Genomic DNA, 20,208 nt, shown 5'->3' with positions numbered 1-20,208 from the left:
AGGGAGGGAGAGTGTGTGTGTGTGTGTGAGAGAGGGAGGGAGAGTGTGTGTGTGTGCGCGTGCATGTGTGAGAGAGAGGGAGGGAGAGAATGAGTGTGAGGGAGGGAGAGTGAGTGTGTGTGTGAGAGAGGGAGAGTGAGTGTGTGAGAGAGAGGGAGGGTGAATGTGTGTGCGCGCACAAGTGAGAGAGAGGGAGGGAGAGAATGAGAGTGTGTGAGGGAGGGAGAGTGAGTGTGTGTGAGAGAGAGGGAGGGTGAATGTGTGTGTGTGAGAGAGGGAGGGTGAATGTGTGTGTGTGCGCACGAGTGAGAGAGAGGGAGGGAGAGAGTGAGAGTGTGTGAGGGAGGGAGAGTGAGTGTGTGTGAGACAGAGGGAGGGAGAGAATGTGTGTGTGTGAGAGAGGGACAGTGAGTGTGTGTGTGTGCGCACGAGTGAGAGAGAGGGAGGGAGTGAGAGCGTGTGTGAGAGGGAGAGTGAGTGTGTGTGAGACAGAGGGAGGGTGAATGTGTGTGTGTGTGTGTGCACGAGTGAGAGGGAGGGAGAGAGTGAGAGTGTGTGAGGGAGGGAGAGTGAGTGTGTGAGAGAGGGAGAGTGAGTGTGTGAGAGACAGAGGGAGGGTGAATGTGTGTGTGTGCATGAGTGAGAGGGAGGGAGAGAGTGAGAGTGTGTGTCTGGCTCACTCCCAGCTTCAGGATTCTCAGTCACCCTCACCCCCGCACACCAACGCATACTCTCACCCACTCTTACAGTGGGGGAGGGTGAGTGGGTGAACTCCCTGAGCCCGACACACACACTCTGACCCTTTTACACTCTAATAGTCATTCTTAGTCATTACTCTTTTTAGTATCAATTTATTGCTTTGACATTGCTTTACTTTTGCTCAGCAAATTGTTTCTTTTCTTCACACTCGACTGTTTTTTTAAATTAATTTGTCCGACCGAAATCTGCTCATTCACCCCTTGAGTGAGAAAAAACAAGGAAATGTTGCTCCCTGCCCCCAACACAAAAAGCTGGACAAGCCTGGATTAGACAGTCTAGTACAGACTGGTCAGGAATTGGCACTATCAGGGTGAGAGGACGCAGTCCCTTGGCCAATCTGGGACCCTCAGCTATGGAGGCAACTTATCAGAGGGAGGGAGCTGAGGTTGCCTCACAATCTGCTACTGAAATTGATCATGCAACCTGCTCACTTTACCTGGCAGTGGTGAAAGTGTGAGGACAGGAGGACTGAGACACAACAGATTCATTAACAATTTGGCCATCATCAGCTCTACAGACCAGCACCAGCACCAGAATGGTTCCAGTGTTAGTTATCACACCAGCAACACAGTCAGTGAAGGCAGGAACTCACAAACATCACGTGTCATTGATTACAAAAACAGGAAAATAAAATCAGCTGGATTAGTGACAGTGATTGTAAGTCATTCCCAGTCAGAATCTCAGAACCCAGATGAGGTTATCCAATCTGTCTCAGCTCTGTTCACTGTCAGTGCTTCTCCAAATAGGGAAATCGAACAATCAGGATTCATCATAATCGCCAAGAGCTCCTCATCATTAGGATGAAATAGGCATCATTGTCAATAGAGGCACTTACTCCTGAATAGTAATTTAAAAATTCAAGTTTGGTGACCTGCAGACAAGAGAGATAAAAGAAGCTGGTATCAGTTGGAAAACACACACACACACTCTCTTCCTCTCTCACACACATACACCCACTCTCTCTCACACACGCTTGCTCACTAACACACAAACATTCCCTTTCTCACACAGACATTCACTCACTCTCTCTCTCTCACACACTCACACTCTCACACAGTCATTCACTGTTTTTCACACATACACACTCGCTCACTATCACACGAACGTCCCCTCTCTCTCACACACACTCACTCTCACACAGTCATTCACTATTTTGCTCACACTCACACTCGCTCACTATTACACAAATGTTCCCTCTCTCACACACTCACTCACTCTCACACAGTCATTCACTGTTTTTCTCACACACACAACAGACACATACACATGCTGTTTTTCACACACAAAGACACACATTCACTGTTATTTACACACCCACACTCATTCGTTGTTATTCATACACACACACACACACACTCACTCATTGGCCAGGATTTTCCCCTCGGTGATTTGGGGGTGGGGCCCGCTCGCCGAGGGGAAAATGACGTGGGATGATGTCAGGAGGAACCCCCGACGTCATCCTGGTCCATTTAAATTTTTAGGAAGGCGGGCAGACAGTGAAATCAGCTGGCCTCCCGCCGACCTGTCAATGGCCAATTGAGGCCACTGACAGGCTAATTAAAGACCTGCCCGGCCAAGCTTAAGGCTGGCGAGCAGGCCAGGAGCCCCAGCGGGCTTCAGATTATTCATGAAACTTCATCCACTGGCGGGATGAGGTTTCATGTCCGTTTTGTACAAGAATAATAAAGTTGATGTGTTTTTTATTAACATGTCCCATCTCGTGTGACATTGTCACATGAGGGGGACATGTTAATAATTTTTAATGTTTTTATTTTTAAAGGCTTTTCCACTGTCAGTGTTCTCCCTGAGACAGGACTTTGCCTCAGGGAGCAGTGAGCTCTTTCGCGTGCATGCACTCAGAGTGCACTTTCACAGCTGGGGATTCCCTCCCTCCCCCCCCACACAGTAAGCGCATAACGCTTCCTGTCGGGGATGCCGCTGGGCGGGCCTTAATTGGCCCAGCCACTTAAAATGGCAGCGGGCCCCGTTTCAGTGGCGGGGGTCGGCTGCCCGCCCGCCATCCAAGGGCAAGATTCTGCCCAGAAACTATTCTAAATACTCAGCAGATCTGGCAGCAGCAATGGGAGAAAAATAGAGTTAATGTTTCAGGTCGAAGACATTTCATCAGATCCAGCCAGTGCCAACAATCACGTTCTGTTGAAGAGTCATACGGACTCGAAATGTTAACCGTGTTCCTCTCCGCAGATGCTGTCAGACCTGCTGAGTTTTTCCAGCTATTTTTATTTTTGTTTTGGGTTTCCAGCATCCGCAGTTTTTTGCTTTTGCCTTTCATGTTCGCTGGCTGTTAATTGGCCAGCCCGTGTCAAATTGGGGTCGGGGCTGGTGGTGGGTGATGGCCCGTTTCCCGGCTGCTCCCAGGCCCACCGACCACACCCGCACACCAAACTCAAAATCCTGCCCGCTGTTTTACACACACACTCACTCACCACCATTACACACACAACCATTAGAGAACACACAAATCACCATTTGTACAAACACACATACTCAACACCGTTACAAACACACATACTCAACACCGTTACAAACACACAAACTCAACACCGTTACAAACACACAAACTCAACACCGTTACAAACACACTCAACACCGTTACAAACACACACATCACCATTTGTACAAACACACAAACTCAACACCGTTACAAACACACAAACCCAACACCGTTACAAACACACATACTCAACACCGTTACAAACACACATACTCAACACCGTTACAAACACACATGCTCAACACCGTTACAAACACTCATACTCAACACCATTACAAACACACATACTCAACACCGTTACAAACACACATACTCAACACCGTTACAAACACACATACTCAACACCGTTACAAACACTCATACTCAACATCGTTACAAACACTCATACTCAACACCGTTACAAACACACATACTCAACACCGTTACAAACACACATACTCAACACTGTTACAAACACTCATACTCAAAACCGTTACAAACACACATACTCAACACTGTTACAAACACACATACTCAACACTGTTACAAACACACATACTCAATACCGTTACAAACACTCATACTCAACACCGTTACAAACACACATACTCAACATCGTTGCAAACACACATACTCAACACCGTTACAAACACACAAACCCAACACCGTTACAAACACACATACTCAACACCGTTACAAACACTCATACTCAACACCATTACAAACACACATACTCAACACCGTTACAAACACACATACTCAACACCGTTGCAAACACACATACTCAACATCGTTACAAACACACATACTCAACACTGTTACAAACACACATTCTCAACACCGTTACAAACACTCATACTCAAAACCGTTACAAACACACATACTCAACACCGTTGCAAACACTCATACTCAAAACCGTTACAAACACACATACTCAACACTGTTACAAACACACATTCTCAACACTGTTACACTCATACTCAAAACCGTTACAAACACACATACTCAACACCGTTGCAAACACTCATACTCAAAACCGTTACAAACACACATACTCAACACCGTTACAAACACTCATACTCAATACCGTTGCAAACACACATACTCAACACCGTTACAAACACACATACTCAACACCGTTACAAACGCACATACTCAACACCGTTACAAACACACATACTCAACACCGTTACAAACACACATACTCAACACCGTTACAAACACACACATCACCATTTGTACAAACACACAAACTCAACACCGTTACAAACATACTCAACACCGTTACAAACACTCATACTCAACACCGTTACAAAAACACATACTCAACACCGTTACAAACACACATACTCAACACCTTTACAAACACACATACTCAACACCGTTACAAACACACATACTCAACACCGTTACAAACACTCATACTCAACACCGTTACAAACACACATACCCAACACCGTTACAAACACACATACTCAACACCGTTACAAACACACATACTCAACACCGTTACAAACACTCATACTCAACATCGTTACAAACACTCATACTCAACACCGTTACAAACACACATACTCAACACCGTTACAAACACACATACTCAACACTGTTACAAACACTCATACTCAAAACCGTTACAAACACACATACTCAACACTGTTACAAACACACATACTCAACACTGTTACAAACACACATACTCAATACCGTTACAAACACTCATACTCAACACCGTTACAAACACACATACTCAACATCGTTGCAAACACACATACTCAACACCGTTACAAACACACAAACCCAACACCGTTACAAACACACATACTCAACACCGTTACAAACACTCATACTCAACACCATTACAAACACACATACTCAACACCGTTACAAACACACATACTCAACACCGTTGCAAACACACATACTCAACATCGTTACAAACACACATACTCAACACTGTTACAAACACACATTCTCAACACCGTTACAAACACTCATACTCAAAACCGTTACAAACACACATACTCAACACCGTTGCAAACACTCATACTCAAAACCGTTACAAACACACATACTCAACACTGTTACAAACACACATTCTCAACACTGTTACACTCATACTCAAAACCGTTACAAACACACATACTCAACACCGTTGCAAACACTCATACTCAAAACCGTTACAAACACACATACTCAACACCGTTACAAACACTCATACTCAATACCGTTGCAAACACACATACTCAACACCGTTACAAACACACATACTCAACACCGTTACAAACGCACATACTCAACACCGTTACAAACACACATACTCAACACCGTTACAAACACACATACTCAACACCGTTACAAACACACACATCACCATTTGTACAAACACACAAACTCAACACCGTTACAAACATACTCAACACCGTTACAAACACTCATACTCAACACCGTTACAAACACACATACTCAACACCGTTACAAACACACATACTCAACACCTTTACAAACACACATACTCAACACCGTTACAAACACACATACTCAACACCGTTACAAACACTCATACTCAACACCGTTACAAACACACATACCCAACACCGTTACAAACACACATACTCAACACCGTTACAAACACACATACTCAACACCGTTGCAAACACACATACTCAACACCGTTACAAACACACATACTCAACACCGTTACAAACACACACATCACCATTTGTACAAACACACAAACTCAACACCGTTACAAACATACTCAACACCGTTACAAACACTCATACTCAACACCGTTACAAACACACATACTCAACACCGTTACAAACACACATACTCAACACTGTTACAAACACACATTCTCAACACTGTTACAAACACTCATACTCAACACCGTTACAAACACACATACTCAACACCGTTACAAACACTCATACTCAACACCGTTACAAACACACATACTCAACACCGTTACAAACACACATACTCAACACCGTTACAAACACTCATACTCAACACCGTTACAAACACTCATACTCAACACCGTTACAAACACACATACTCAACACCGTTACAAACACACACACTCAACACCGTTACAAACACACATTCTCAACACCGTTACAAACACTCATACTCAACACCTTTACAAACACACATACTCAACACCGTTACAAACACACATACTCAACACCGTTACAAACACACATACCCAACACCGTTACAAACACACATACTCAACACCGTTACAAACTCACATACTCAACACCGTTACAAACACACATACTCAACACCGTTACAAACACACATACTCAACACCGTTACAAACACACATACTCAACACCGTTACAAACACACATACTCAACACCGTTACAAACTCACATACTCAACACCGTTACAAACACACATACTCAACACCTTTACAAACACACATACTCAACACCGTTACAAACACACATACTCAACACCGTTACAAACACTCATACTCAACACCGTTACAAACACACATACTCAACACCGTTACAACCACATACTCAACACCGTTACAAACACACATACTCAACACCGTTACAAACACACATACTCAACACTGTTACAAACACTCATACTCAACACCGTTACAAACACACATACTCAACACCGTTACAAACACACATACTCAACACCGTTACAAACACATACTCAACACCGTTACAAACACACATACTCAACACCATTACAAACACTCATACTCAACACCGTTACAAACACACATACTCAACACCGTTACAAACACATACTCAACACCGTTACAAACACACATACTCAACACCGTTACAAACACACATACTCAACACCGTTACAAACACACATTCTCAACACCGTTACAAACACTCATACTCAACACCTTTACAAACACACATACTCAACACCGTTACAAACACACATACTCAACACCGTTACAAACACACATACCCAACACCGTTACAAACACACATACTCAACACCGTTACAAACACACATACCCAACACCGTTACAAACACACATACTCAACACCGTTACAAACACTCATACTCAACACCGTTACAAACACACATACTCAACACCGTTACAAACACACATACTCAACACTGTTACAAACACACATTCTCAACACTGTTACAAACACTCATACTCAAAACCGTTACAAACACACATACTCAACACCGTTACAAACACTCATACTCAACACCGTTACAAACACACATACTCAACACCGTTACAAACATTCATACTCAACACCGTTACAAACACTCATACTCAACACCGTTACAAACACTCATACTCAACACCGTTACAAACACACATACTCAACACCGTTACAAACACACATACTCAACACCGTTACAAACACACATTCTCAACACCGTTACAAACACTCATACTCAACACCTTTACAAACACACATACTCAACACCGTTACAAACACACATACTCAACACCGTTACAAACACACATACTCAACACCGTTACAAACTCACATACTCAACACCGTTACAAACACACATACTCAACACCTTTACAAACACACATACTCAACACCGTTACAAACGCACATACTCAACACCGTTACAAACACACATACTCAACACCGTTACAAACACACATACTCAACACCGTTACAAACACTCATACTCAACACTGTTACAAACACACATACTCAACACCGTTACAATCACATACTCAACACCGTTACAAACACACATACTCAACACCGTTACAAACACACATACTCAACACTGTTACAAACACTCATACTCAACACCGTTACAAACACACATACTCAACACCGTTACAAACACACATACTCAACACCGTTACAAACACATACTCAACACTGTTACAAACACACATACTCAACACCGTTACAAACACTCATACTCAACACCGTTACAAACACACATACTCAACACCGTTACAACCACATACTCAACACCGTTACAAACACACATACTCAACACCGTTACAAACACACATACTCAACACCGTTACAAACACACATTCTCAACACCGTTACAAACACTCATACTCAACACCTTTACAAACACACATACTCAACACCGTTACAAACACACATACTCAACACCGTTACAAACACACATACCCAACACCGTTACAAACACACATACTCAACACCGTTACAAACTCACATACTCAACACCGTTACAAACACACATACTCAACACCATTACAAACACACATACTCAACACCGTTACAAACACACATACTCAACACCGTTACAAACACACATACTCAACACCGTTACAAACACATACTCAACACCGTTACAAACACACATACTCAACACCGTTACAAACACTCATACTCAACACCGTTACAAACACACATACTCAACACCGTTACAACCACATACTCAACACCGTTACAAACACACATACTCAACACCGTTACAAACACACATACTCAACACTGTTACAAACACTCATACTCAACACCGTTACAAACACACATACTCAACACCGTTACAAACACATATACTCAACACCATTACAAACACACACAACCATAAGTTCAAAAGAGATTCACAAGGCTGATTCCTGGGATGAAGGGATTGACTTATCAAGAACGGCTAAACAGGTTCTTATTGAAATGTACAAGATTCTGAGGGGGCTTGACAGGGTAGATGCTGCGAAGATGTTTCCACTAGTGGGGGAATCTCAAACTAGGGGACATAGTTACAGAATAAGGGGTCACTCATTTAAAACTGAGATGTGAAGGAATTTCTTCTCCCAGAGGGTAGTGAATGTCTGGAATTCTCTACCTCAGAGCTGTGGAGGTTCGATCACTGAAAGTATTTAAAGAGGTAGATAGATTTTTGAAATATCGGGGAGTTGAGGGCTATGAGGAGCTGGCACGAAAGAGGAGTTGAGGCCTGGGGCAGATCAGCCATGATCTTATTGAATGACGGGGCAGGTTTGAGGGGCCGAATGGCCTACTCCTGCTTCTATTTCTTATGTTCTTATTAGAAAACACACACACATTCAACGTGCTGTTACAGGAACACACACAAACTCACTCACCCCCATTACGCACACAAATGCTGGAGAGAGTACACACACTCTGCACCATTTTACATGTGCACACACCCTGCTGTAACAGGTACACTCACTCACCACAGATACATGATCACAAACTCACTTGTTACAGGCAGCCTCTTCCACACATTAGTTCAGCCATTCAATAAGCTACACATCTATTGAGAGTCTCACTAATGAGTTAAATGAGTGCTTCAGTGGGGAGTGAGGCTGCATCAGAGAGAGAGCGTGTGTGGTGTGAGAGCTAATGGGTGTTTGTGAGCATGTATTCCATTGCGAATGAATGCCTGAGTGTGTGTGTGTGTGTGCGTGTGTGAGAGAGGTGAGTGTGTGTGTGAGAGAGTGTGAGAGAGTGTGTGTGCATTGAGTGTGTGTGAGAGAGGTGTGTGTGTGAGAGAGTGAGAGAGTGTGTGTGCATTGAGTGTGTGTGTGTTTGTGTGTGTGAGAGTGTGTGTGTGTGTGAGGTGTGGGTGTGTGTGTTTGTGTGTGTGGGTGTGTTTGTGTGTGAGAGTGAGTGTGTGTGTGAGAGTGTGTGTGAGGTGTGTATGTGTTTGTGTGTATGAGTGTGTGTGTGTGTGTCTGTGTGAGTGTGTGTGTTTGTGTGTGTGTGTGTGTTTGTGTGTGTGAGAGTGTGTGTGTGAGAGTGTGTGTGAGGTGTGTATGTGTTTGTGTGTATGAGAGTGTGTGTGTGTGTGTGTCTGTGTGTGTGTGTGTTTGTGTGTGTGAGTGTGTGTGTGAGAGTGTGTGTGAGGTGTGTATGTGTTTGTGTGTATGAGAGTGTGTGTGTGTGTGTGAGTGTATGTCTGTGAGAGTGTGTGTGTTTGTGTGTGTGTGTGTGTCTGTGTGAGTGTGTGTGTGTGTTTGTGTGTGTGTGTGTGTCTGTGTGTGTGTGTGTGTTTGTGTGTGTGTGAGTGTGTGTCTGTGTGAGTGTGTGTGTGTGTGTGTTTGTGTGTGTGTGAGTGTGTGTCTGTGTGAGTGTGTGTGTGTGTGTTTGTGTGTGTGAGAGTGTGTGTGTGTGAGTGTTTGAGTGTGAGTGAGTGTGTGTGTGTGTGTGTTTGAGTGTGTGTGTCTCAATACTGATAGAGTGCTTCTGAGAGAGAGTGTGAATTATTATCTCAGTGCTGGTGCTGAGTGCCTTATGTTCATGTGCAATAGTCTCGAGTTGTGAAATTGTATTGCTGCTAGTCTGTGTCTTTCTCTCTCTTGATCCTGGCACTGAGTGTGTGTCTGTATGGTATTGTTAGGTGCTGTATAACAATGCAGTTAGGATAGGTCATTTAGATTGAACTATGACAGTTAATTCTGGTTAGTAATAATTTCAAACTCCAAACATTGGTGTTGAAACTGGACATTCAATGATACCTGCATGAGGAGATGGACCCTGATTGGCTGAGGGTTAAAAGGAGAGATCCTGAGGTATCATTGAATCACAATGATGGATTCAGTCAGGTTTGTCACAGTGCCTCGTGAAGTCAGTGTGAGGCCCCATCAAATCCATCATTGGCAACATTCGCTATTCTATTACACTATTAAAGGTGATGTACCATCACTTGGTGAACACTCCTGAGGTTAGGTCAGAATCATGGGCGTTTAATGCCCCTTAAACCACAGGCGGTGGCCCACGGTGAGGTCACTGTGTGGATAACAGATAGAAAATCAGGAAAACGGATATGAAGCAATCAGAAATCCACAGGGTGTGGCTCTTCGAGTGCCTAATCCAGATGTAGGATTCGAGTGCCTAATCCAGATGTAGGATTCGAGTGCCTAATCCAGATGTAGGGTTCGAGTGCCTAATCCAGGTGTAGGATGGCAGCCTGCCATTAATAACCATTTGACTTAAATACACAGCTAATTCCTGTGACAGGCTCAGAGAGATCAGCTTTAGATCAAAACCTCAGTGGAGTCAGAGTGCTGGCAAATCCCCTTTAACATATCACACACGGCAAGGAATTATTTGCTGTGGGATTCTGTTAAACCATCAGTTAGTGGAAATGACAGAGCAGAAGGGGAGAGGCAGAGAAAGACAGGGAGATCTCATTCAGCAACACAGCGACAACTGCAGAACACCAGAGTAGGGACAAATGGGGGGTGGGGTGGAAGAAAGGGGAGGGGAGACGGAGGGACAGGACCCACTGGAGGGGCTGTGAGGATGAGAGGAAGGGGTTATGGGGGCCGAGGGAGTAAGGAGGAGGCTGTGAGGGGTGAAGGGCAAGGGGGAGGTGGAATGAGGGGCTGAGGGCAGGAGCTTGAGGGGTGGGGCTGTGGAGTGAGGGTTGTTGAGAGGTGACGGGGGTGAGGGAGGGTTGAGCGGTGAGGGATAGTTGAGGGTGAGGAAGGGTTGAGGGGGTGCTCGGAGGCGAGGGAGGAGAGGTGGTGCGAGGGAGGGTGCTGAGGTGCGAGGGAGGGTGCTGAGGTCCGAGGGAGGGTGCTAAGGTGTGAGGGAGGGTGTTGAGGGGTGAAGGGGTGTGGAGAGGCAAAGGGGGGTGTGGAAGGTATAGGGCAAGTTGAGGGTGAGGGGTGGGTCGATTGCTGAGGGGGTGGAGGGGTGTCAGGGGGGTGTTGATGCATGAGGGGGCTGTTGTGCTGTGAGGGGGGCTGAGGGTTAAGGGGGTGGGGAGCTGTGAAGCAATGTTCTCAGGGTTGCCTGTGGCACATTAAGACTCAGTAATTGTCCCTCACCCTCTGGTGTTGGCTCTGGCTGCTTCATGTAGTGAACAATTTATGACAGGGACATTGACGGGGGAATAGGATTCAACCAATCACACCATTTCTCAGAGACTTACCTGTTTCACACAAATACACAGACAACCTAAATACAGGTAAATATACAGAGCACAGAACAGCAGATTGAGGAGCAGTTACAGGAGATGTAATGGAAGCTGCATTCTGGAAAAAATAACCTGACAGTGAGTCGATTGAGAGGAGCTGATTGTGGGGACCTGAGGGACATCAACAGACGAAGAAAGAGTTAATACATCATCTGTCTGGGATGATTCACCCTCCTCCGTCTCACTGTCTGTCTGGGATGATTCACCCTCCTCCGTCTCACTGTCTGTCTGCGACTCTGATTCTCCGTCTCACTGTCTGTCTGCGACTATGATTCTCCGTCTCACTGTCTGTCTGTGACTCTGATTCTCCGTCTCACTGTCTGTCTGCGACTCTGATTCACCGTCTCACTGTCTGTCTGCGACTATGATTCTCCGTCTCACTGTCTGTCTGCGACTCTGATTCTCCGTCTCGCTGTCCGTCTGTAACTCTGATTCTCCGTCTCGCTGTCTGTCTGCGACTCTGATTCTCCGTCTCACTGTGTGTCTGTGACTCTGATTCTCCGTCTCACTGTCTGTCTGCGACTCTGATTCTCCGTCTCACTGTCTGTCTGCGACTCTGATTCTCCGTCTCACTGTGTGTCTGCGACTCTGATTCTCCGTCTCGCTGTCTGTCTGCGACTCTGATTCTCCGTCTCGCTGTCTGTCTGCGACTCTGATTCTCCGTCTCGCTGTCTGTCTGTGACTCTGGTTCTCCGTCTCACTGTCTGTCTGTGACTCTGATTCTCCGTCTCACTGTCTGTCTGTGACTCTGATTCTTCGTCTCACTGTCTGTCTGTGACTCTGGTTCTCCGTCTCACTGTCTGTCTGTGACTCTGATTCTCCGTCTCACTGTCTGTCTGTGACTCTGATTCTCCGTCTCACTGTCTGTCTGTGACTCTGATTCTCCGTCTCACTGTCTGTCTGCCACTATGATTCTCCGTCTCACTGTCTGTCTGCGACTCTGATTCTCCGTCTCACTGTCTGTCTGCGACTCTGATTCTCCGTATCACTGTGTCTGTGACTCTGATTCACCGTCTCACTGTCTGTCTGCGACTCTGATTCCCCGTCTCACCGTCTGTCTGTGACTCTGATTCTCCGTCTCACTGTCTGTCTGTGACTCTGATTCTCCGTCTCACTGTCTGTCTGCGACTCTGATTCTCCGTCTCACTGTCTGTCTGCGACTATGATTCTCCGTCTCACTGTGTGTCTGCGACTCTGATTCTCCGTCTCACTGTCTGTCTGCGACTCTGATTCTCCGTCTCGCTGTCTGTCTGCGACTCTGATTCTCCATCTCACTGTCTGTCTGCGACTCTGATTCTCCGTCTCACTGTCTGTCTGCGACTCTGATTCTCCGTCTCACTGTCTGTCTGTGACTCTGATTCTCCGTCTCACTGTCTGTCTGTGACTCTGATTCTCCGTCTCACTGTCTGTCTGTGACTCTGATTCTCCGTCTCACTGTCTGTCTGTGACTCTGATTCTCCGTCTCACTGTCTGTCTGCCACTATGATTCTCCGTCTCACTGTCTGTCTGCGACTCTGATTCTCCGTCTCACTGTCTGTCTGCGACTCTGATTCTCCGTATCACTGTGTCTGTGACTCTGATTCACCGTCTCACTGTCTGTCTGCGACTCTGATTCCCCGTCTCACTGTCTGTCTGTGACTCTGATTCTCCGTCTCACTGTCTGTCTGTGACTCTGATTCTCCGTCTCACTGTCTGTCTGCGACTCTGGTTCTCCGTCTCACTGTCTGTCTGTGACTCTGATTCTCCGTCTCACTGTCTGTCTGTGACTCTGATTCTCCGTCTCACTGTCTGTCTGTGACTCTGATTCTCCGTCTCACTGTCTGTCTGTGACTCTGATTCTCCGTCTCACTGTCTGTCTGTGACTCTGATTCTCCGTCTCACTGTCTGTCTGTGACTCTGATTCTCCGTCTCACTGTCTGTCTGCCACTATGATTCTCCGTCTCACTGTCTGTCTGCGACTCTGATTCTCCGTCTCACTGTCTGTCTGCGACTCTGATTCTCCGTATCACTGTGTCTGTGACTCTGATTCACCGTCTCACTGTCTGTCTGCGACTCTGATTCCCCGTCTCACTGTCTGTCTGTGACTCTGATTCTCCGTCTCACTGTCTGTCTGTGACTCTGATTCTCCGTCTCACTGTCTGTCTGCGACTCTGATTCTCCGTCTCACTGTCTGTCTGCGACTCTGATTCTCCGTCTCACTGTCTGTCTGCGACTATGATTCTCCGTCTCACTGTCTGTCTGCGACTCTGATTCTCCGTCTCACTGTCTGTCTGCGACTCTGATTCTCCGTCTCACTGTCTGTCTGCGACTCTGATTCTCCGTCTCACTGTCTGTCTGCGACTCTGATTCTCCGTATCACTGTGTCTGTGACTCTGATTCACCGTCTCACTGTCTGTCTGCGACTCTGATTCTCCGTCTCACTGTCTGTCTGCGACTCTGATTCTCCGTCTCACTGTCTGTCTGTGACTCTGATTCTCTGTATCACTGTCTGTCTGTGACTCTGATTCCCCGTCTCACTGTCTGTCTGTGACTCTGATTCTCCGTCTCACTGTCTGTCTGCGACTCTGATTCTCCGTCTCACTGTCTGTCTGCGACTCTGATTCTCCGTCTCACTGTCTGTCTGCGACTATGATTCTCCGTCTCACTGTCTGTCTGCGACTCTGATTCTCCATCTCACTGTCTGTCTGCGACTCTGATTCTCCGTCTCACTGTCTGTCTGCGACTCTGATTCTCCGTCTCACTGTCTGTCTGCGACTCTGATTCTCCGTCTCACTGTCTGTCTGCGACTCTGATTCTCCGTCTCACTGTCTGTCTGCGACTCTGATTCTCCGTCTCACTGTCTGTCTGCGACTCTGATTCTCCGTCTCACTGTCTGTCTGTGGCTCTGATTCACCGTCTCAGTCTGTCTGCTGTCTTTCTGATTCTCTGTCTCTGTCTGCAATTCTGATTTTCTGTCTCGCTGTCTGTCTGTGATTCTGATCCTCCGTCTCGCTGTCTGTCTACAATTCTGATTCTCTGTTTCACTGTCTGTCTGAAGGGTGATGTTATATTTGGAGCCGGTTATTCTTCTCAGAATGTATTATGATCAGAGTGAGCATGTCTTGCGTGTGTGTGAGAGAGAGAGCCGCAGTTTACCACCAGGCACACGAACGTTCATCACAGTTTCCAGGCGTTTTTCATCATGATAATGAAGTAGACATCTGTGTCTATGGAGGCACTGACACCCGCATAGTAATTTATAAACTCCTCCATCGTCACCTATAGTCACACCAAACATGGTTTATCACATCTGCCTACATCACAATAACCAGCACAGTGCACTTCCAAACCCAGGGGCTGGAGTCTCAATCAGCCCTGAAGCTCCCTCTCTCCTCTGGAGAAACACACATTGACTCAGTTGCTGAGCAGCAGGGGTTGCACTGTTGCTGCAGTGAGAGAGCTGGGTCAGAGACCACTCTAACATGCTTTCAGCCTAGATTGCTCCCTTTCCTGAAGGGGTTCACTTTTGCTGGGAAAGTCTTACATGGATACCAGGTTCCTCCAGTATCTCAGCCAAGGGACCATTCGTCATGTACTGACCAAACAGTGAGAAGCTACACACTCTGCAGCCAGCAGGAGCAACACCACTGAAGTAGTCCCCGCCATCACCCAGCCCATAGCAGGTATCTGATCACAGAATGAACCAAACCTTCAGCTCTGTTACGGCTTAGTGCTGGTTTAAACAGGTGAGCAGTGGGGAACCTCATACTGAATAAGACTGATCGATATCACACACACTCCCAGATACTGAGCTGGGGGTGCCTCACACTAAAACTTCAATCAAACCCTTAACAAGCTATTTAATCTCACCTGCACTCCATATCCGTTACTCCCAACCTAACCACCTTCACCCCCTATCCCTCAATCCCACCCACCCACCTTCTCCCCATATCCCTCAATCCCAACCTATCCTTCTCACAATATCCCTCAATCCCATCTACCCACCTCCCAATATCCCTCAATCCCACCTACCCACCTTCTCCCCATATCCCTCAATTCCACCTACCCACCTTCTCCCCATATCCCTCAATTCCACCTACCCATCTTCTCCCCATATCCCTCAATCCCAACCTACCCACCTTCTCCCCATATCCCTCAATCCCACCTACCAAGCTTCTCCCCATATCCCTCAATCCCACCTACCCACCTTCTCCCCATATCCCTCAATCCCATCTACCCATCTTCTCACAATATCCCTCAATCCCACCTACACACCTTCTCCCCATGTCCCTCAATCCCACCCACCCACCTTCTCCCCATATCCCTCAATTCTACCTACCCACCTTCTCCCCATATCCCTCAATTCCACCTACCCACCTTCTCCCCATATCCCTCAATTCTACCTACCCACCTTCTCCCCATATCCCTCAATCCCACCTACCAAGCTTCTCCCCATATCCCTCAATCCCACCTACCCACCTTCTCCCCATATCCCTCAATTCCACCTACCTACCTTCTCCCCATATCCCTCAATCCCATCTACCCATCTTCTCACAGTATCCCTCAATCCCACCTACACACCTTCTCCCCATATCCCTCAATCCCACCTACCCACCTTCTCCCCATATCCCTCAATCCCACCAACCCACCTTCTCACAATATCCCTCAATCCCACCTACACACCTTCTCCCCATATCCCTCAATCCCACCTACCCACCTTCTCCCCATATCCCTCAATCCCACCTACCCACCTTCTCCCCATATCCCTCAATCCCAACCTACCCACCTTCTCCCCATATCCCTCAATCCCCACCTACCCATCTTCTCCCCATAACCCTCAATCCCCACCTACCCATCTTCTCCCCATAACCCTCAATCCCCATCTACCCACCTTCTCCCCATAACCCTCAATCCCAACCCACCCAGTAGCAGTAGAAATTGAACACAGCTCCCACAATTATGGAAATGTGTCTCCTCCACACAATGTAACTGCTGCAGGGCTTGAGGTACCATCCATGCCCTTGTACAATAGCAGCCCCGGGATTATAATCCCCGTAGGTCAAGACTCAAACTAGAGTGGATGGTATATAACCCTAAACCCCTAACATGATGACTGTCATTGGAATGAATACCTACCTACCAGGCATTCTGGGGCACACTGCTAATACAATGGGTTTAAAATAGCCAGTCAGATTGCATCTAATAATCCTCGATCTGTTGGAAACAATCCCTCTCAGAACAATCCACTGTGGATAGAGCCCAGAAATGACCAATCCAGCATGGTATCCAGAGCCACTGTTACTTCCCATTCAGACCCCTGTGTTATAATCATTTTTAATGCTTCCATTAGAAATCCCTGTGTTGGTTTATAATGGAAACTTCCTATGTAAACGTATCACATTGTAATTGCACTTTCCCACCAGTAGGGGCACTGCATATCGTGATTGCCAATTATCCCCCACTTCAGCTGATAATGATGACACTCGCTTGTCTGACTCCCGTGCCCAATGCTAACAGTCACTTTCCAGTAAGACACTTGCAGTCTTGTGTATAGCCTGTGCTTTGTCACTCCTGGGGTTTCACAGTTCACTCTGAGCAATGCTGTGACAAATCTACACATACACACTCTCCTCCATTGGAGGCAGCTGGTTTGTAATTTTGCAATGTTAGCTGAGGCTTTGCTAATATCGTACAGCCGAATTTCTAAATAAAATTTAACAGTTAAACAGGTTAATGTCACTGTTAAAGCAGGATTTGTTAGGTCACACCCATTTTAAAGTATTGTTAAAAAAACCCTTGTTGTCTAAGCTTTTCATCTTGCACTCATCAGGACAGATCACACAGAATCACTGTGCAGAAGAGGCCCTTCGGCCCATCGAGCCTGCACTGACACATGAGAAACACCTGACCTACCTACCTAATCCCATTTACCAGCACTTGACCCATAGCCTTGAATGTTATGACGTGCCAAGTGCTCATCCAGGTACTTTTTAAAGGATGTGAGGCAACCCGCCTCCACCACCCTCCCAGGCAGTGCATTCCAGACTGTCACCACCCTCTGGGTAAAAACGTTTTTTCCTCACATACCCCGCTAAACCTCCTGCCCCTCACCTTGAACTTATGTCCCCTTGTGACAGACCCTTCAACTAAGGGGAACAGCTGCTCCCTATCCACCCTGTCCATGCCCCTCATAATCTTGTACACCTCGATCAGGTCACCCCTCAGTCTTCTCTGCTCCAACGAAAACAACCCAAGTCTATCCAACCTCTCTACATAACTTAAATGTTTCATCCCAGGCAACATCCTGGTGAATCTCCTCTGCACCCCCTCCAGTGCAATCACATCCTTCCTATAATGTGGTGACCAGAACTGCACACAGTACTCCAGCTGTGGCCTCACCAAGGTTCTATACAACTCCAACATGACCTCCCTACTTTTGTAATCTATGCCTCAATTGATAAAGGCAAGTGTCCCATATGGTTTTTTCACCACCGCACTAACATGCCCCTCTGCCTTCAGAGATCTATGGACACACACGCCAAGGTCCCTTTGTTCCTGAGATACACAAGAATGTCAAAGCTCAAAGGGGAACAACAATTTATATTGCATGAGAAGACTGTTTGCAGTATAAATTGTTGTTTCCCTTTGAGATTTGCTATTCTTGCATATCTGTCCTGATGCGCGTAAGATGAAAAGCTTTGCCAGTATGTCTCTTTTTTCAGCCATACTCAGGTTCTGTACTGCCGAGCGACCCTCAATGTAAATATTAATGGCAGGCTGTTGGAATGACCACCGCCACCACTGGCTCAATTAGACAGGGCTACGTGTCTGACCCCCCCACCCTGCGCTTAATAAGGAGGTGGGGGTGGTGTCAGGGGCGAGTCCACCACCATTATTAGGCTTCTAGTGCTGCCTTGCAGTCAAGGGTCAGAATGCAGCTGTCACAAGCAGGGAAACAGAACCATGTTCTTAGACCATGCACAGTAACTACAAACAAATCACAGTAAGATGTCACAGTCTGTAATCCCCCAAACAGAGGGCTCCAGCTATTGAGGGGCTCGCCCCTCTCTCACTCACAATTCCATCCTTATCGTAGGGTGAGTCAAAGCTATCCAGGAAAATCCTGAAGACCTGCTCCTCTGTCCACTCCCCATTCTGATACTTGGGGTGATGTCGGGCATTGTAAACTCCTTGCAAATCCTCAATGGTTATCACACCATCTCCTGTCTTGTCCAGTTTACGAAAGGCCTGTTGTATGACCTCTTTTCTTGCATTGGACATGGGAGGCTGAGCAGGCAGAGAGATAAAGAGGGAGAGAGGGAAGATATGTGAACCTGTATCACTTATTCAGGCACAGAGTGAATCCTGCATCTGCTCTGATACCAAGAAACCGAGCAGGATACACATGCAAGCGATCTCCAAATCCCTAGCCCAGCACATTCAAGTACTTTCCCATTGTGATAAAAGCAAAATACTGCGGATGCTGGAAATCTGAAACAAAAACAAAAATTGCTGGAAAAACTCAGCAGGTCTGACAGCATCTGTGCAGAGAAAGACAGAGTTAACGTTTCGAGTCCGTATGACTCTTCTTCAGAACTGAAGAGAAGTAGAAATGTGGTGAAATATATACTGTTTAAGGGGGGGTGGGACAGATGAAGCTGGGTACAGGGCCAGTGATAGGTGGGGACAAAGGAGAGATTGCAAAAGATGTCATAAACAAAAGGTCAAAGGGGTATTGATGGTGGTGATACTGGCTAAAGGAGGTGCTAATGGGGACATTAAAAGTAGAAAGCAGGATGAGCCAGTGACTGATGGTCCTAGTGGGGGGTGGGGGAGGGGATGGTGTGGGGAAAAAGATCAAAATAGGCTAAAAGGTGGGGATAAAACAAGGAAATATATTTAAAAAATAATAATAGAAACAGATAGGAAAAAAATATATACATAAAAATTAAAAAAATAAATATTGAAAAAAGGGGATCGGAAAGGGGGTGGGGATGGAGGAGAGAGTTCATGATCTGAAGTTGTTGAATTCAATATTCAGTCCGGAAGGCTGTAAAGTGCCTAATCGGAA

At 46.2% G+C, this 20,208-nt stretch overlaps 1 protein-coding gene across 1 annotated transcript; it reads right to left on the bottom strand.

The window, feature by feature from the left end:
• Nucleotides 1-685: 685 nt before the first annotated feature.
• LOC144674356 (calcyphosin-like protein) lies at nucleotides 686-19,424 on the bottom strand (the record flags this gene model as incomplete). The annotated part of the gene is made up of 3 exons (XM_078535738.1): nucleotides 686-1,630; nucleotides 15,294-15,416; nucleotides 19,215-19,424. Coding segments are annotated over 2 exons (312 nt in total), but the record flags the coding sequence as incomplete, so codon positions are not given.
• Nucleotides 19,425-20,208: the final 784 nt, after the last annotated feature.

Source organism: Cetorhinus maximus, unplaced genomic scaffold (genome assembly GCF_964194155.1).
Source record: "Cetorhinus maximus unplaced genomic scaffold, sCetMax3.hap1.1 HAP1_SCAFFOLD_633, whole genome shotgun sequence".
NCBI lineage: Eukaryota > Metazoa > Chordata > Chondrichthyes > Lamniformes > Cetorhinidae > Cetorhinus > Cetorhinus maximus.
This window is presented reverse-complemented; position numbering and strand designations above follow the sequence as displayed.